Genomic DNA, 19117 nt, shown 5'->3' with positions numbered 1-19117 from the left:
GCTGAATGTTTGATACAGAGTTAAACTGATTCTCCATTTTTCCCAGGAAACTAGGATCTTAGCTTTATCAGGAAAACTACGGCACATCCTTCTGGCTTGGCTCTGGGCAGGATCAGGATGGCTTCCTTTTCAGGCTCGGTTACTTTTCTCATTTTTCACAAGAGCTTGTCAACCTCATGTTTACTCTCTATTAAAGCTAAAGGGAATTGCCTGACAAAAGCCATATGTCAGATTCTTATCCAGGAGAAAGAATTCAAAGTCAAATCCAGCCAAATCTATCAGATACTCAGGTAAGCACCAAGAGTCAGAGAAAGTCCTTGGAATATTCTCTTGGATATTCTAAAATGTGGATGAAATTACATTGGAAGACTTAAATTAGACTAAATTGGATTCCAGATTAGAGACTTTTTTTTTACTCAAAGATTAATTAATAAGATAGAGCCATAGATATTTGATAGGGATATAGGAACTTGTTGATTTCAGAAAAGGAGTCTGTACTTTAACAAGATTCCCAATTGGTGTGTGTGTGTGTGAGAGAGAGAGACAGGGGGGGAGAGAGAGAGACTTAGGAGACCAGGTACACAAAATCAGTGTCCTTACTTGTATCTCATCACCCCGTGTCAAATGGGGTGAAAATCATTCGTGTTTTGTAGTGATGTTTGAGTTACAGGTTATTATACAAGGTAATAAACTAATAATGAGATCCATTCAGAAAAGTGTATTTTTTTTCTCAGAAAGAGTAAAGCTATTTCATTTGAACTTTGATGGTCAACAAGCCTACATCTTAGATTAACTGTAATGCAAAATTCTGGTTACATCTGTGAGGAATTGTTCTTGCGTAGATCGTTTGAGGTGGGAAGACCCGCCTTAAACCTGCACCACACCTTCTGGTGACAGCCTATGAAAGGGACATGGAAGAAGGGTGTGCTGGCTCCTCACCAGTTGGCCCTCACTCTCAATGGCAAGTCTACGCCTTCACTGCCATTAGAGCCTTCTTCCTCAGATAAATATCCATGCTATCACTTTTGTTTCTCTAGAGAGCCCTGGTAAATACATTTGGCCAGTATTTAGTCCAAAAGGTGTAATACTGTGAAGAGGGGTGGTTAAACAGTAACTTTGAAGGTGCCTGACAGTAGTTTATGCCCTTATGTATATTGATTTTATAATGTACATTTATTCTATTTCAGACCTCTGGCTACATTTTAGCTATATTTGAGAGGTACCTTAACTTCTATTAGTTGCAAGAGAGCATACCAGCTGTCTAGCAGCTTATAGGAAATTAAGACAAATATGTAAAGCTTGTGTGTCTGAACATGTAATGTTTTCTAAATAATCCCATAATTTAACAATGCCTAAAAATTAGTAATCCTTTTGTAAATCTGTCTGGTTATAATACTGCCACCAATGACATATACACTGATAAGCCCAGTAGGTTTAAAGGTGAGTAGTTAAACACATTTACAAAACTAACGTACATAGATGCGATAAAGCAAATAGGGTTAAAAGGGTTAGGACTGGGCTTGGAGATGGTGCGGATAGTCAGCCATCAGAATGCACTATGTCATCTATGAAACTTCCAAGGCACAAATTTAACAACAGTAAGAAAGGAAATTAAATACAATGTAATTGGATTTTGAAAACCCGTGTCATGTATTTTGACATTAAACATGTATTTATGGACCAATCGCCCTGTGTGAATAAACTGTAAAGTCTGGCATCATGAGATTAATCCCTTAAAAGGAATGATTCATATAATTATGAATAATGATTTTGCTTGTACATGGCAATACAGCCTAAGTTGATGCTTTAATCTTTGACATAAAGTCTTTCAAAAATGTGTCTTCAAATATCTTATCTGTTCTTTGTCAATAATGAATATACTGATTACTACTCACCATTGCTCTTAAAATCAGTAACGTTATAAAGAAAACTGTGCATATGGTCTATTAGCAAGGGGATTCTGGGAGAGACACATCATCCCTCTGTTTTCATTTCTACAGAAGGCAGTGACAGGACCTACACCACATATTTTTTGGAGAAATAGAGTGAGGTAACCTATGTTTAAATAATGGCAATGTGTCTGCTAATAATTACTCGAAAGAGCCTACCCTCAATGTTAGTTAACCACATTTTGTAAGACATGTAATGATGACAGATCTAGGGAACAACTAGAAAATTATTTTCATTCCATAATGTTAGTAACTGTAGAATGGTTCTTACTTTAACTGTTATCTAAGTGTGACATCTGGGTTATTTATTTATCACTCAAAAATAAATTTAAATGTAAGCATACGCTCTTAGGATATGTGATACATTATGCTTAACACTGTTTTACTAAAAAAAACTAGAAATATAAACATTACACTTAATATGTTTACTTTGATTATTTAAAGATTTACTTTATTTTAAATCATGCATATGTATATATGTCTAATTGTGGGTCTGTGCACATGCATGTGAATGCCCAGAGACATTGCATTCCCCTGAAGGTAGAGTTTGAAGCTGAAGTTACAAGCAATTGTGTATAATTTGATGTGGTTATGGAACAGAACTCAGCTCTACCCCTCCAGTTCTCAGTATGTGTGTTTTAAAGCCACTGATACTCATTGCCAAATTGCCAATACTACCCCTCCAAACAAATGTGCTTTTACTTTCAGACTATTAATTCTGAAATTTACTTTTAAATAACTCTGGTTGTGAGTATATTTAACAATTAATTTCATGAAGGACCTTGAGAGGTGTTTAGAATAGATGCCAAAGCTTTAAGAGGCTCCTTCCCCGTGTGGCCTTTTCCTCTGTCCCACAGCTTGCAGACTTCCTTTTGCTTTCCAACATTGCAGTTTACATAGTTGCATTATTAAATTCAGTGTGTGCTCCTATAAGACATAGATAGTTTTCCACCCTCTTCATATTTTTAAAAACAGAAATTTTGTATGAGACTTGGAGAGCTGCCTGTTTGGGGATCAAGAAGCCCATCCCCCCAACCCTCCTAAACGCAGCAGTTAGCACCCACAGATGGTATAGACATGCTGAACACAAACGCCTCTACCTGAACTCCATCTGCTTTCCTCTGCCTCTACCTCCCTACAACATGGCAAAGCCCAACTCTCTTGTCACTGCAGCAGGCTTGAGACCTGCCATAGAAGTCTTGTAAGATGTGTGCCTTTCCTGACCTCTGCTAGTTTGTATTTTTTCTGCACTTACCATCTTGTCTGAAGGCATCCGAGGAATGATAAAGGTTGACGGGAGAGTGATACTGCTGAGCTGCCCCTCGCCAACTCGGTGGAGAAACACTCAGGGTACCTAATGAAGGACTGCTGTATCTCGGTCTGGTCTTGGAACCAAAGGCGGATGAGGTTGAACTCTTCTTAATTCTTAGCAGAGCAGCATAAGAAGTGGGAATACTGGAAGGATCTTCAGAGTTCTCTGCAAAAAGGAAACAGCAACCCAGAATCAAACCCAAGGCCCCTGGTTTGTGCTTTTTCCTTATGGAAATAGCTTCTTCTGGATGAATCATTGGAAATAGGCTACCACTGGATTCAAACCAGAATTAAAAATGAAAACAGAAATTAAAGGCTAACTGTTAGATTTGGGAATACTTTATGAAACTTTCCTGGCTGTAATAGGTTTCTTTAAGAGGTTAGGAGTGGATAAAGATGTGAAGTAGAAATAGAGGAAGGAAAGCAAGAGAAGATAGAGAACGGGGGATGGGAGGGAGAAAGGATAGAGACAGTAAGGAGGGACGGGGGGGGGGGCAAGAAAATATTTAAAGACAGCCTTATATATCCCTGACCAGGAGTGTTAGATATATATTGAATTTGTTTAAATCTATTCCATGTAGGATAAGCCTGTGCCTTCTTTGTTACTGAAACTGGGGAAACTACTTCTGCTTATATTTTATAGCTACAAAGATAAATACACAGAAACAGGAACTTCAGTGGCTGAAAAACATCACGCCATACCAGGAGTTTCTACTGGGGCACACATCAGTTTTACACTAAAAGTTTCACCTTCAGTTCCTCAAAAGTCCTGAATTAAATATTAAAGATGAAAGGATCTTGATAGACTTCACTTTGTATGTTTTCTCATATAATGTCTATCAGTTAATATCAAATAAAATGATGTGAAAGTTTCATTTTTCCCATTATTAAGAAACATTTTATTTAAATTTCTAAACTGTACTGTAAAGAAAAAGGAGTGCATAGCATCTAAAATAGATTGAATTATTAGGCGCTTAGAAAATAATGTGCTAGTTCGAACGAGAATGTCCTTTTAGGATTATATATTTGAATACTTCCTCTCAAGGGAGTAGAATTGTTTGAAGAATTGCAAGAGGCATGGCCTTGTTGGAGGAAAGTTGTCACTGTTTTTAGGTTTCAAAGGGCCATGGCAGGCTTGGCCTCTCTATTTCTGTCTCTCTCTCTCTCTCTCTCTCTCTCTCTCTCTCTCTCTCTCTGCCTGCTGACTGTGGATTAGGATGTAGCTCTTAGCCATTTCTACAGCATCATGTCTGTGTACCTGCCACCACATTCATGACCAGACCATGATGAAGATGGACGTACTTTTGAGGTGGGTGGGAAGTTTCACCTGTAGTCTTCCCCATACTTTCTGGTGGCAGCCTATACAAAGACTACAGAAGAAGGAAGCCTGCTCTGCTCTCTTGGCCTGCATTGGAATAGCGCCTACTTCTTTTGGGTTCTGGTGTATACCAAAGACCAGCTGAGACTACTAGATTTTTGAACCGTCCATTGTTAGACAGCCATTATTGGAATAGGTGGACCACAGCCTGTAACTCATTCTAATACATTATCTTTATAGATATTCATTTTATCAGGTCTGTTCCTCTAGAGAACATCGACTAACACAGATAATGATTTTAGCGCATAATTTTGGAAACAAATCTAAATATAGTGAGTTAAAAAGGGACATTGGATTTTTCATCTCTCATATAAACTGAACTGAACAATTTGCTAACAATGGGAGACTTTTCATATTTTATTTGATGTGTATGGGTGTTTGGCCTGAATGTAAGTGTGTGCACCACATTCACATCTGGTGTCCATATAGGCCAGGAGACAAAAGCAGATATCTTGTAGCTAGGGTTACTTTTGGTAGTAAGCTGCCAGACAGGTGCTGGCAATTGAATGCAGGTCCTCTAAAAACACTAAACATTGCTCTTACCTGCTTAACCATCTCTCCACTATCAATCTTGGAATACTTTAAAGAATCAGAACTTTGCAGAGAATGTATTTTATGTTAATGACTACTAACTCAATTTAAGATGAAAGTCATGCATTTACCAGCTTCTCATAATTAAATTACTTAAACTCATATCACTGCCTCATACAGATATTTTGGGATGTAGAAACATTTCCGTGATTTAGAAATAGCACTTTAGGTGCTAAACTATCAAATTAAATTTAACATTCCTCTACTGTAAAATTGTAAATATAATTTTTCTGAAAGTCAAGAAAAATATATTTTTGGATATTTTACACACTTAAAATGAGCATGCTTGTGTCCTAGCCCCTCAGTAGCTGAGGAAAAAATCTTTGCCCTCTAGCTGCTGCTGTTCTACAGCCTGTAGAAGGTGGATCATGTCCTCCTGGAAATCCTTAAGTCCTTTTGAACAAAGTAGTTGAGACAACATCTCCTTTAGAACCAGAAAGCAAGTGTAACTTGTAGGTAGCACCTAGATGCCTCAGGCAACTTCCTGACGGATTTTCCTTTATGTCCTAATCCCGAATGTCCTTATTTTCAGTGTAGTTATCTGCATTATGTTACAACACCCTGCCTTGCCAGGTTCTGAGAAATAACGATGAGAAACAACCCAGCTACTGCTGAAATATAAAATAAGTATAAAACTATGAGCATGAGTTTTGTAATCTGGGCAAGCATAATTAGTAGGAAACTAGGAAAACATTTAACGTTTATTTATTTTTAGTTAGCAGAAATAGCCTTTATTGTGATATTGTCATGTTTTCTGACATGTGTATCATTATTATTTCTTACTATTTGTTCCCCACTACCCTCCATATTCTCCTGTTGATTATTGTGGTGGTAAATCTTATGTTTACACATATACATGCATGCACACCCATATATATACACATATATGCACATACGAACACGAGTTAAATACTGTCACACACACACACACACACACACACGCACACGTCGAATACTGTCAAGAAGGGCAGAGATTGGTTTGTACCATTAGCAGATAGATGAACTGAACCTCTTTTGGGCTGGGTATTCCTATTGCATCAGTTTACAGCTGTGATTCCCTTTGTGTTGATGAATGTGAACACAAAGTTCTCACTGTATATTATTTGTCCATGTATTCATGCATGCAGCATTCAGGAAATGCATATAGAGATGCCAAACGCTGGAAGGCCAAATGTAAGGAGTAAGGTTTTCCGCCCCATGCTGGTCTTGTCCCGCCACCGTGCCAGCTCCAGTTAACACACCGAGACTCTGTATTTGATATAATGCCTTGGCCAGGTACTAGTTTCTTATCAGCTAGCTCTGTCTTAAGTATTAACCCATTTCTGTTAATCTCCACGTGGTCTTATCTTACTGGAGAGAGAGGCAGCCGGCATTCTGCTCTCTATGTCTTCCATCTTGACTCCTCCTTACTACCTCCTCAAATCTTGTCTCCTGGTCCCTCCTATCTTGCTTTCCTATTGGCCAACAATGCTTTATTCATTAACCAGTATGAGAAACATATTTACGGAATGACATCTCCCATCTGCCAAAAGCCTCTCCAACCTCCATGAAGCTCTAATCTAGTGGAAATGAAAGGCAAACATGCATTTACTTTTAATGCAGAGTGGAAGAAAAGTAGGCTTAGAGGGCTACGGGCTCCATGCCATAGCTGCAGAACCCCCTCATTCCCCTGGTAGCCATGGAAGATGCATTTAAAGAGGTAAGACCTGAACTGATACTTCAGGGAACAAAGGCTCAATTGGGTTTGAGTTCCAATTTGGAATCATTTTTGGAAGGGCTGGGGGACTGGACCATTTGTACCCTTTGAAATCACAATGCTTGATTCCATTTAACAGCAATAAACACATTTTGTGACCCAAGCCATTCACTTCTTCATTAGCCTGTACTGATAATTTTCAAAAGGTATTTATTGAATTACTAAAATTTGTTAGAACTCATTTGGATATAGTCATGAGCTTCAAACATTCCCTATGTTTGTGTCATTTATAGTCTAGTCATATTGGTAAAACATTAAATGCCTTAAACAATAACATTCTGTACATACATAAAAACAAGACTATGTACACAGGAGGAAAAAGAGGTAAGGGTGCCTTACTTAGTGTCCACACTGCTCAGGGCAGAGCTCTCACACTAGAATGAAAACTCACCTTAGCTCTGGGGTCATATGGCTTCCTCCTGTCCTCCAGGTGCCCATTCCATTTATGGAGACTTTTGGGTAAGAGAGGGCAGAACTTAAATCTGGAGTCTACACCAGAGTGGCTGTGCCTTTGATCATGCATGAATAGCCCTGTTCCTCAGCTTCTTTGAATAATGGGAATAACAAAGCTCATCTTTATGACATCATGGAATACACCAAAGTCACATGTAAAATTAGGAATCAAATTAATGACAGTTTTGCATTGTATTCATTACCGGTAGTTCCCTCTTAGCCCGTGCTACTATCTGGCAAGGATAGCCTGTGCTCGATTTATCTCTTTCAGTTGTGATTAATTCACAATTTAAGAGCATAAATACTGTCATATAATTCATGTTTTACCCTGGAGACTGGGTAACAGAAGTGAAAGAGTAAGCCTTGTATTTTCCTGCCCTATAATTATGCTTATTTTCCTATATAAATATTAAGTAAATTATGGGGGAAATTAGGGTAAATGCAGCAATTGTGGATTAAAGAAAAATTAACATATTGTTGTGATTTCTCTGCTACAGCAAAGACTGTTCTTCTCTCCATTTGTCTGAGAATGGATTAGGAAAAAAACACGACTCCTAATTCCTTTCTGAAAAAATCACTTCTCAGTTGGTCAGCCTTTTAATAAGTACCAGTGCTGGTAATGTCAGTGGAACCTGGTTAGACATTCCTCATTTCTCCTTCTATTTTCTCACTTTATATAGATCAGACCTTAGGGAATGTGCCTTACAGTAATTTCTAAAGTGGCCGGGAGATTTTGTGATAAAACTCAATTAACCTGGTGCTCTCACACCATGGGACCCCAGCTGGAAATGGGTAGGAGTAAATATTAATGCCTTCATTACACATCTCTTCCTCAAGTGACCCTGAGACCACTGAAGTTAGATTATTTAATAAAATCATGGTCTGCTAAGTCACTGTGACATTGGCACATCTTACGATGTCAGAACTAACAGTAATCTTTTTCATTATTTTAAAGGTCGTTTTATAGGTTTAAAAAACTGCCACTGAATATGAATAATATTAATACAAGTGGATTGAAATACATAAAGCAGGCATTCCTTAGGGTAACATTTACAAATAAAACAAAATAAAATTACATTATGATAAAGGTTATATTCTGATCCCTCACCATACTTTAAATATTTGTAAATTTTCTGATACCTATTAAATTTCATGATTCCCCATTTTTCCTTAAGTGTGAAAATATCTCTAGAGAGAGTTTAAAATCTCTACAGTATCGATGGTAGCACTAGAACATGTGAACAGAGTCTCTGCACTGGAAGGTCTTCTGTCAGAACCTCACACTGGTACACAGTTGAGTGCTGAGGACAGGTGAGTAAGCCACACCAAAGGTGCATGAAAAATCAAGTTCCTTCTGTAACTTCATGCATTGCCAGTAGTTTGGGGTTTATTTTTAATAAAAAAAAACACTATAAGACACCAAAGTGATATGTGGTAGCTGTCCTAATTATAACACATAAACGCTTAAAGACATGTTTCCAGAAAGCAGAGGACCATTGCATGTCAATGACACAGCATCCAGAAAAAGCAGAAGCCATGAGCTCTCCAGCCTTGCCTTGTGACTCGATTTGTCATCAAAGGCATTGTGAAGAAATGTGATATCTTACCTTTGCCAGGGCAACGCTAAAGCAGGCCTAACTTTGATGAGGATTCATGTCTACTGTGTGATGTTATGTGATGTCAGGCCACTGATGTTTTCTGAATGCTTAAGGATGGATGGAACACCTCAGCGACGGCTGATATGCAAAGCACACTTAGAAAAGTTTAATAATTTATAAACACTGTACATTATCTCTACTGAGTTTATGCATCCACAGTGGAGGAGAATTTGAAATAGCCCAAATCAGAAGTACTCCCTGCCTCGACTCAGCAGTTCTGTATTGTGAGTTAACTTTACACCATTTCAACTGTATGAGCTGGAAAACACCATAGAAAGAAGTTCACTATGAGAGAGCACTGTTTGAAAGTCAAGCATCTGAACTATTATTCTTACATATAAAAAAAGCATCTCACAACAATGCAGTCATGGAGTCTTTGCAGGAGAATGAAAGTCAGATGTAGTCACGGATAATGGAGAGCTGAGATCTGTCTGACCTACCAGCCTCTCAGATCCACTATGGACAATTGAAGCTATAGTGACACAAGACCGGAGAGCTTCATCTCCCTTCCCATGTTGTTAGGGCTTGGTGACATGTATGTATGTATGTATGTATGTTTGTATGTTGACACATGTATGTGTGTATGTATGTACGTATGTATGTGTATATATGCATGTACATGTGTATGTTTGTATGTATATATATATGTGTGTACATAGGTATGTGTATACATGTATGTATGTGTGTATGTATGCATATATATGCATGTACATATGTGTATGTATGTATATATATGTGTGTGTATTTACATAGATAGATGAGTCATGAAGACATTACAAATTAAATTGGATATGATAAGATTCATTTCAAAAAGAAAAATTTCCTATCTTAATTATGGTATTTATACAGTATCTCTTTAAATAATGAAAAGCATAATGTGTATTTATTTAAATTAGTATTTCTTTTATAGTATGAATCATTGAGAAAACAAGTTCAGTACTAGCTGTGGAGTATATCCACGTTAGTGATTAAATGATACCCTCTTCTTTTGGATAATAAAAGGTTGCAGTTTAACTGTAGTAGTTATATTACTTTTCACTGCCTTATTCTCTTTGTGTTTCACATAGATTAGCAGTGTTTTATAACACACTCCACATATGACAACATTGTTCACTTATAAATAGTCCAGCTAAAATGATAGTTTCAGAAAACTTGTTTTCCTAAAAGTTTAGAATCTGTCTTATGGGCAAAGTGTGCATTTGCTACATCAGCGAAATAAATACTGAATGTAATGCTTTTTGTTCTGTATAGGACAAATTACCTTGTACACTGCTTCTTCAAAATGTAGGCACTCTCAGTCACAGCAGGCTTCAAATGGGAATTAAACATGGCCGATTCCATTAATGAAATTCTAGGTAACTGAAGATAATCAATACATTTGGCCTATTTATGCAACGTGGTTTAACACTTATTTCCTGCACAAGAAATGATTATCTGTTGTGCAGCCTGCACTGAACAAGATGCAGGAAGAAAGCAGAAATAAAATATGAACCCTACGTTCAAATGGTTCCTATAATCCAAAAAGTGCATAGTATGAGCTGCAGGGAAATGACGCTAAGACAATGTGGACAATGGTTTCAAAGCCATTATTAAAATATCACCTTCGCTGATTCAGTCCTTTCTCCTCAGCGAAGTTCATCTCTTCACTTTCCAGAAGACATGGTGAGTGCAACGAGACAGTGTTCCCCATTTCTTTCATTAAAAGCAAAAAGGGCTTCCTAGTCCCGGTAGACACTGTGCCCCATGGTGCTGTCTTGGGCAAATGGAAGGAACTTGACTGGGATCAAAGAAGTTTTACCATCCCAGTTGGCTGTGTGCATGGAACAAATACCTATCTCCACGAGTGACAGCAAAGCTACACTTGTTATGTTAGATGTTTGTTAATGCCTTTTCTCCTGACCACACATGCACTAAAATGGGTGAGCCACATTAAGAGTGAGGGCAAAGAGAGGTGAATTAGCTGGGCGCAATGCTGGCGAGCTCACCCTGGTGGTGAGGACAGGGAAGAGCAGATGAGCCCAGCAGCTGTCCAGGCCCAGAACCAGGGTTATGACTTGGCCTGCCCCCAACATCCGTCCTGTCTGTGATCTGCTGGAGCACATGCAATGACCTGCCCTGCAGATTCAAAGCTGCAGGATCTACACGACACAAGGCAACATCCTTGGAAGAGTCTGGGTGAGGACACAGCATGGATAACATAGTAGAAAACAGAGGCCTCAGAACAGACCAGACTCTTTACAATGAAGGCTTGCAAGGTATATGGGTAAAGGGGTTCATGGCATGACTCGCTAGGTCACTTTTTTTCCCATTTCCTCTTACATTTTATTTATCTATCTATTTATTTATTTGTGGGGGAATGCAGGGTGGAGGGCAAATGGTAAGGGTTGGGGAAATGAATGGGATCAAGATACACAATGTAAAAGACACACAGAATAAAGAAAGAAAAAGTCACAAACTAATAATGAAAGTGAGCTTGAAATAAGAGAGTAATAAAAGCATGTCTTATGAGGCATCTTTTCTCTTTCAAAGTCAGTCTCCATATCTTTGACTCCAGGGACGAAGGGCTGGTGAGGCACATGCCAGAGTAAATGAGGAACTCTGTTGCAGAAATGCTATGCAAGGGAATTCTGTATTGCTCTTTTCCCATTTAATGTGTATCCGTTTCACAGAAGATACCCTGGAAATCAGCAAAATTCATGCAACTCTGATTCTATCACTCTTGACTAATCTAAAGGATCTTAACCCTGAAACAAAGACAGAGCAGGCTGGCGTAGTTCAGCAAGACTCAGGGTGCCCCTCTCACTTTCAGTGCCCACCCAGTGTCCCACAACAAACCTTGTATTGTCCCCATACCCTACTGCCAGATACCAGGTCTGAACTGGAATTGCAATGTGGACCTTTATTGGCAGATTGTCAAATGTCACTCCCCAAGCCAATTCTCACACAGTCATTACATTTCAAAGGAATTCCCTCACCCATTAGTGAGTAGCTCACCTGCCATTCATTTCTTTTGGCATTCTTTGGGGTCAGGGTGACTTCTCCCAATATTCCTTAAGGATCAATTGCAGGAGTTGCATCCAGCAGGAGCCCTGGGGCACCACATTTTCCTTGAGTTAGTATTTTAAACATTCTGAATATAACAAATACATGAAGAATGGAAACAGTCTCTCATCTTGCTCCGTAGCCATCATGCATATTTTCCTAAACAAAGGACCTTGCCATTATTTTATCTGTAGATCAAGGCATACTTTAAAGGCAGCAGCAAGCTGTTTCACAGAACACTACTGGATCAGTGTTCTGACCAGAAAAACAGGCGGGTTCAGCATGGTTTTGTTTCAAGGAAATTGAAGTTGTTTCTGTTTGCAACTTCCTGCTTACTTATTATATTTTGATAACTTACTCCTTCAGAAGTACTTATTCAGTCTACACACACACACACACACACACACACACACACACACACACACACACACACAGGCTGACCTGGCACTCACTGTGTACACCAGGCTAGTCTCAGACTCACAGAGATTTGATTGCCTCTGTCCCCTGTGTGCTGGAGTTAAAGGAGTGTGCCATCATGCCCAGTTAATTTATATTTTTACCCAGATTGATACACATTATATAACCATATCCCTGTGATTAGGTGAGTTGTCTTTTTCACACAATGTTGTGGGAATATCACTGAAATATATCCTTTTCCTTGTAACTATGGCAGCACCTTAGTATTAAAAGTTCTTGCTAAAATTTTGGAGGGATTCCTATGTGGTTAAGAGCACTTGACTGGGCAGTCTATGGGGTCTCTAGTAATGGATCAGTATTTATCCCTCATACACGAATGGACTTTGTGAGCCCATTCCACATAGAGGGATACTTTCTCAGCCTAGACACATGGGGGAGGGCCTGGGCCCTGCTAGAAATGATGTGACAGACTTTGAAGACTCTGCATGGAAGGCCTCACCCTCCATGGGGAGCAGAAAGGGGATGGGCTGGGGTGGGGTTTGGTGGAGGGGAGGATGGGAGGGTGAGGGAACTGGGATTACATGACAAACAACCTTGTTTCAAATTTAAATTAAAAAAAGAAAAAAGAAAAAAAAGAGACCTTGTTCTTGTTCCTGCAGAAGACTCAGGTTTGGTTCCAGGAAGCCTATCTGATAGCCCACAAGCATCCATAACTCACGTTGGATCTCACACCTTCTTCTGGCCTTCGTGGGCTCCAGGCTAAGCACTCATACACACAAAACAAATCTTTTAAAAAAAATCACATAAAATATTAAAGAAACTTTTGTTTGTAAATTTCTTGCTAAAATTGTTTTCAACTGCTTTTGACTTTTATCCGTTTTCTGGCATTATAAGAGAGCAATATATTTGTTCATATTTATAGATCTTTTGCATATTTGACTAGATGATGAACTAGGGACAAACATTTGCTTTAGTTTGTACATATGCTAGCTGAACGTCATATCTCATCATTAAACTTGATTTTGACTGTTAGTTATATGTTGCGTTTTTCCAGGAACACAGATTTCTTCATGACGTCATGTATCAAGGGCCAGAGAGGTGGCTTATCAGACAGGTGGCTCAGGGAACAGGTGGCTCTGTAGGTCTGCTGACAACATCTCTGACTTCTAACTGCAGAACAGTGACATGCCCACATGATCTTACCGACAAGCAATAAATAACATCAAAATACATCATGTATCAAATGGCTTCCTTTTTTCCCTATTGGAGTTCACTTTCATGGATACCTCAAAGCAGTCTAAATACTATGACATGCACTATGACATGGTGTGGCTGGCTTTGCGTGCTTCTACAGCAGAGCAAAGTCACGGCACAGAACACTACTGCAAGTATCACTGCTGCTGTCACAATATTTTCTCTTCTTAAACTGTTTGAGATTGTCATTAACCCACTTATCTTGATGCTGAACACACTTAATTGTGGCTATGACTTTTTATTTCATGACAATGCAAAAAAAAAGTGACTTTTTTAGCTGACATTTTTCTTCTTTCCTAACATGACAGTTGGTCAGTGGCTAAGGCACGATGACATTTATCAGCTACCTAATTAAAATGTAGACACTCTTATAAAAATTGCAAATGTGACCTTCATTTGTGTATTTTTGCTGGCTAGCATGTTTATTGAAATGTCACAAAGAACCCCACTCTGTTCTCTCCCATAATGTTCAATTATATTATATTGAAAGTGTTCATTACTTTGTTACCAATAGAATATAAGATCACATTGACTCCCTGGAGAGAGGAACACTATGTTTTCACCCTGTACAGAGAATGGATTTCAAGGATGTGTCTATAGTATGCCAAAACTAGGTGAAAGTGGAAATTTGTTCAATTAACAATTTGGCTTGCTTTCCTAATTCCAAACAAAACCTTTTTTTTTCTCCCCAGTGTTCAAACAAAACTTTGAATAAATGGGCTTGATTGCTTGAGCATTCCATAAGGATAGCCCAGACCTTTGTGTCACCTTCAGACCTGGCTATCTAACTGCTTCTAATAACTTTCACACAAACTAGCAAATTTTATCAACTATCCATCATGGTGTAAATCCAACCTGCTCTGGATCTGGGTCCAGCATTTGTAAGTGCTTCTGTAATACTGGGTGTGATTCTTTGGAATCAATCCATTCAAACTCTCCAGTCTGGGGGAGTAGTGTTTCTGGTCTCCGTCAATGCCTGACCCCGATAATGTTGTCTTTCCTTCAAGTCTGCACAGCAAAGCAAATGTTTCCTGACTAAAGAAACAATTCCCATTACTCATTATATTTTTATATCCAATTTTCTGTGTTCCTTTTTCTTAAAGATTAGTCAAAATTGAATTATCTTTTGATTTTCAAATGAGATAAGCCTTTAACTGATTCTTTCCCCTCTCCTACCACTTATCAATCAGACATCAGTGAATATTTTATAAAGATATAATTTGAGTTTTCTACTTATGTAAGTTTTATTTAGAAAACTAAATTTCTACAAGGTACTTTATATCTTATTTTAGAAAAAAAATTTAAATATAGTTCAAGAGAGAGAATCAAACATAAATAAATTATACACATTTATAAATATATACATCTTTTGTTTTGAAATATACCTATGGACCTTTAGGTGAGTAATCAACTCCTTCATAATGTCTGTCATAATATCACACTTTATTCCAAATATCAGCATCACTAAGAAGCATACACATCTCAGGGTAAAGTCAAAAATATAGTTGTACACACATGGAATTTGGAGAACTGATGTAGTATTAATAATTTTGGAGCCTAAAACTAATTTTGTTGAACAGTAAATATCATTATAATCTCTTTAAAGTTTCATTATCTCAAAACTCAGATTTTTTTCATTACAATGTTGATATTTCAAGTGAAGATACACACTTGGTTAATTCATTTTTATTTAGTCAATTTATCAAATACATTTCCCCAAATGAATGAATCTATTGCATGGCTAAACCGTTAACTTATACACGCCTATTCTTATTTATTCTTCTAATTTGACAAAATATGGTATTATAGACTGTAGTTAGCTAGCTTTTTTTTATCTTATATTTGGTTGTTTCCTGAGGTGTATTGCCAATAAAATTTTATAAAAGAAAAAAATGTCAAAAAATTAGCTTAAGTCTTACTCAGAATTTCTCATCCCAAATATCCACAAATATTTATGGCTGTAGAAGAACTGAAGTGGGACCTTTTGGTGGGAGATGATATTTTAAGAGATGAAATTTAAATTATGGATTAGGGATGTAACTCAGTTGGCAGAGTGCTGTCTTAGTATGCATGTGCCCCTATGTTGGTTCCCCAGTACCACATAAATGTGGCATGGTGGTACCAGGTTATATTTTTAGCATTGGAGACATTCAGTAGCACACCCTTAAATACACAGCAAGTTCAAGGTCAGCCCAGTATACACAAGAGACTCCCTAAAAACCATTAAAAAGTATAAAGTATTTCAAATATTGTAAAAATTTCCTGAAATGCAAGAGCACAAAGTGACATCCTAATAACTTACTCAGCCCTGGTGGTAAGCACCACAATTATCAGAAGCAAAGAAAGGTATGGCAATGACCTTATTTCTATAGAATGAACACTATGAATAGTGTTTATTAGAACTTCATTTATTCAGTGTCATCTATTCCATAACTTATACTACTACACAAAAATATGTAGCTTCATAGACTTAGATTCTTACACATAAAACCAGTTTTTTGAAGTTCAAACCTAACTTTGTTGTTCAATACATGTGAAAGTAAGTCAACACTTAATCTCTCTGAGATCCTTTAAAACTGTAATACTAATTCACAGTAGCAATTAGAAAAAAAAGTTAGTCTATCAATTATGTAATGAACAATAATTTACTTTTATTTGTTTCTGCTATGGAAGTTTAAATTTTAAATCACCGTGATAGATATTTTTTTCATCATTCAAAGTAACTTGGTATTATTGCTTAAAATACAGTTTGATTTTGAAGAACAGAATTCCCTGGTTTGAGTATCATTGAGTATCACTGAATATCTTCTGGGTGCTGTTAGTGTACACACTAGATACATGGTTCAGTGGTTATTAGCACTTACTGGACACGCCCAGTTTTGAGTTCCTGCAAACATATACATACATATACACATGGATACACATACAATAATAATTAAAATATATTAGAACTCAAGATTTGAAAGTGTTTCGTGGATAAATTGGATGAAAAATAAAGCCCAAGGATCTTTGCTGATGAAACAGAAAGAGAGCTCCCTTGATGCAAACATCGTCAAACAAAAAAGAACAGACTTCTTTTTCAGAACTCGCAGTGGAAAAGTACACATGATGAAATGAGATTTTTGTTTTCTGTCTTTACTGAGGAAGAATCTAATCTGGCCAAGAGATAGCTGAATAAAAATATTAACGTTTCCTGCTGATATTAAAGTACATAATGCACTAGCTATCCTATGGGCTTCCTCAGAGGAGTCCTTACCATAAGCATTAAGCATCTCCCCTGCTGCAGTGGAGAAATGTGTTGAATTAACCCCCTACAGGTCTTGCTGCAGGCCCCTTCATATGGCCAGTGCTGAGTTAGAATGATTGAATCCAGAAGCACCTAAAAGCTGTAGGAATGATTTTCCATACAAATGTACATAATATTAAGTGACCATTCTCTTGGAAGCTATACAATGAGTACAAAGATGTCCCTACTGTTGCATGTATAGGACGGGGAAAGTCTTAATGTTGAAAGTTTTCTCTTCTACTAATCGACTGCTCTTTTTGCTCCAGACTTTATCTTCCATTTTGAAACAGTCTCCCCATTTATATGACTTTGCTATTAATTGTTTTACATGTTATTTAAAAAGTAGCCTTATTTACAACATTAAATACCAATAAAGCTTGAGGAATCGACAGTACTAATTAAACAAATAAAAAAATAGAAATATCAAGGCTAGGATACTGAAAATATACCCCACCAATGGGAACTACAAAATATATGGAGATAATAGTAAGAACTGCAGGAGATGGCTGCAATTTCAGGGGTAATTTTTTGTTTGTTTGTTTTGTTTTGTTTTGTTTTTCATTTTTTTCTCTATGATAAGCCCAGTACTTGAAAGGTATTTAACCCAGTGAAATGTAAAGTTTGAGTTGTTTTAGGCACTGGTTTTAATTGCCCAAGCATACAAATGCCATTGCAAAGAAATTTATTAAAGCAAACAGTAATTAAAATCAGAAGTAGTCATTGTCTGCCTAGCATTTTGACAAAAGTGTCGAGGGAATTTCCTCAGACTTAAACCTCAGAGAATCACAAGTGAACATTGAAGTCATGCATTAAAGGCTTAATTATAGATGTAACATGGGACTGGTTAGTCCTCCACTGGCTCAGGTCATGGTTTACTGTGTCCTGGACTCACAAGTATTCATATCAAGTACTGCTGTTTCTTCTTCTGACTAAAGCAAAATGGCTAGTTTTCCTGAGACTCATGCCTTCCTTTCTTTACCTTGACCTTGCTGGCAGACGCAAGGTCATAAGTAGAAGAGTTGACTCTGTCACAGGGGACAGATTGCTCCTTGGTCTTTTTTTCCTTCCTTCCTTCCTTTCTTCCTTCCTTCCTTCCTTCCTTCCTTCCTTCCTTCCTTCCTTCCTTCCTTTATTCCTTCCTTTCTTTCTTTCTCCATTTAAAACCCCTTTCTTTGTGGAACAAGAGCCTGAGGCCAAAATCTCAATCCCATCCTTACTGCCAAGGATAAAAGTGCAACACTTAATAGACAAAACAACTTAAATGATAATATTTTTAAATGATACATTTGTTTATAAAGTCAAACACACCATTAATTGTAAAATCACTCTCTGAAGAAGCAAACACTGTTCCATTTTCCATTTTTCTGTATAGTTCGCAGTTTCATGCCATGCCCACTTTTCTGAACTTCTCCCCTGTCATGATGACCATCTGGAGAAACACTTATATTGCTGCTTTTGAGACAAGTGAGAAGACTATAGCCTTAACACATTTAAGATGTAACCAGTCACCATCAAATCAGAGCTCCGATCTTCGTACAGTGAAGGGATTTCTGAGAAGTTATGTACATAATTTTTCCATCAATATCCATATTATTTTCAATATTTTGTGGTATTGTGAAAAATTAATCCATGAATGGGATCTCGTGCCAGACACTGCCTGGAGGGCCAGGAACCAGTCTGGCCACCCATAGACCAGAATAAGACCAAATATGATCCAGTGGGTGGAAGTCAATGAAATGATTCCTAATAACATTCAGCTATACTCGCAGACAGGGTGCCAGTATAATCATCTCTGAGAGGTTTCATCCAACAACTGATGTGAACAGATGCAGAGACCCATAGAAGACTTGGTGGAGTTTAGGAACTCCCTCAGAAGAGAGGGAGGGAAAATAGTAGGAGCCAGATGAGTCAATGCACCACAAAACATGGTCCACACAATTAACTTATTGGGGCCTATAAGGGCTCACAGAGACTTAACCAATAACTGAGGAGCCTGTAAGGGTCTTCCCTATGCCTTTGCAT

At 37.8% G+C, this 19117-nt stretch overlaps 1 protein-coding gene across 1 annotated transcript in view; it reads right to left on the bottom strand.

Annotated features, from left to right (window-relative positions):
- The window catches only part of Cntn5 (contactin 5), a 635441-nt gene that overhangs the window by 434212 nt on the left and 182112 nt on the right, over nt 1-19117 (bottom strand). Inside the window, exon 2 of the mRNA XM_051199086.1 lies at nt 3205-3426. Coding sequence (XP_051055043.1) covers nt 3205-3426 — 222 coding nt within the window. The remainder of the gene's footprint in view (nt 1-3204; nt 3427-19117) is intronic.

Source organism: Phodopus roborovskii, unplaced genomic scaffold (assembly GCF_943737965.1).
Source record: "Phodopus roborovskii unplaced genomic scaffold, PHOROB, whole genome shotgun sequence".
Classification (NCBI taxonomy): domain Eukaryota; kingdom Metazoa; phylum Chordata; class Mammalia; order Rodentia; family Cricetidae; genus Phodopus; species Phodopus roborovskii.
The sequence above is the reverse complement of the archived record's forward strand: the minus strand, read 5'-3'. Positions and strand labels throughout refer to the sequence as shown.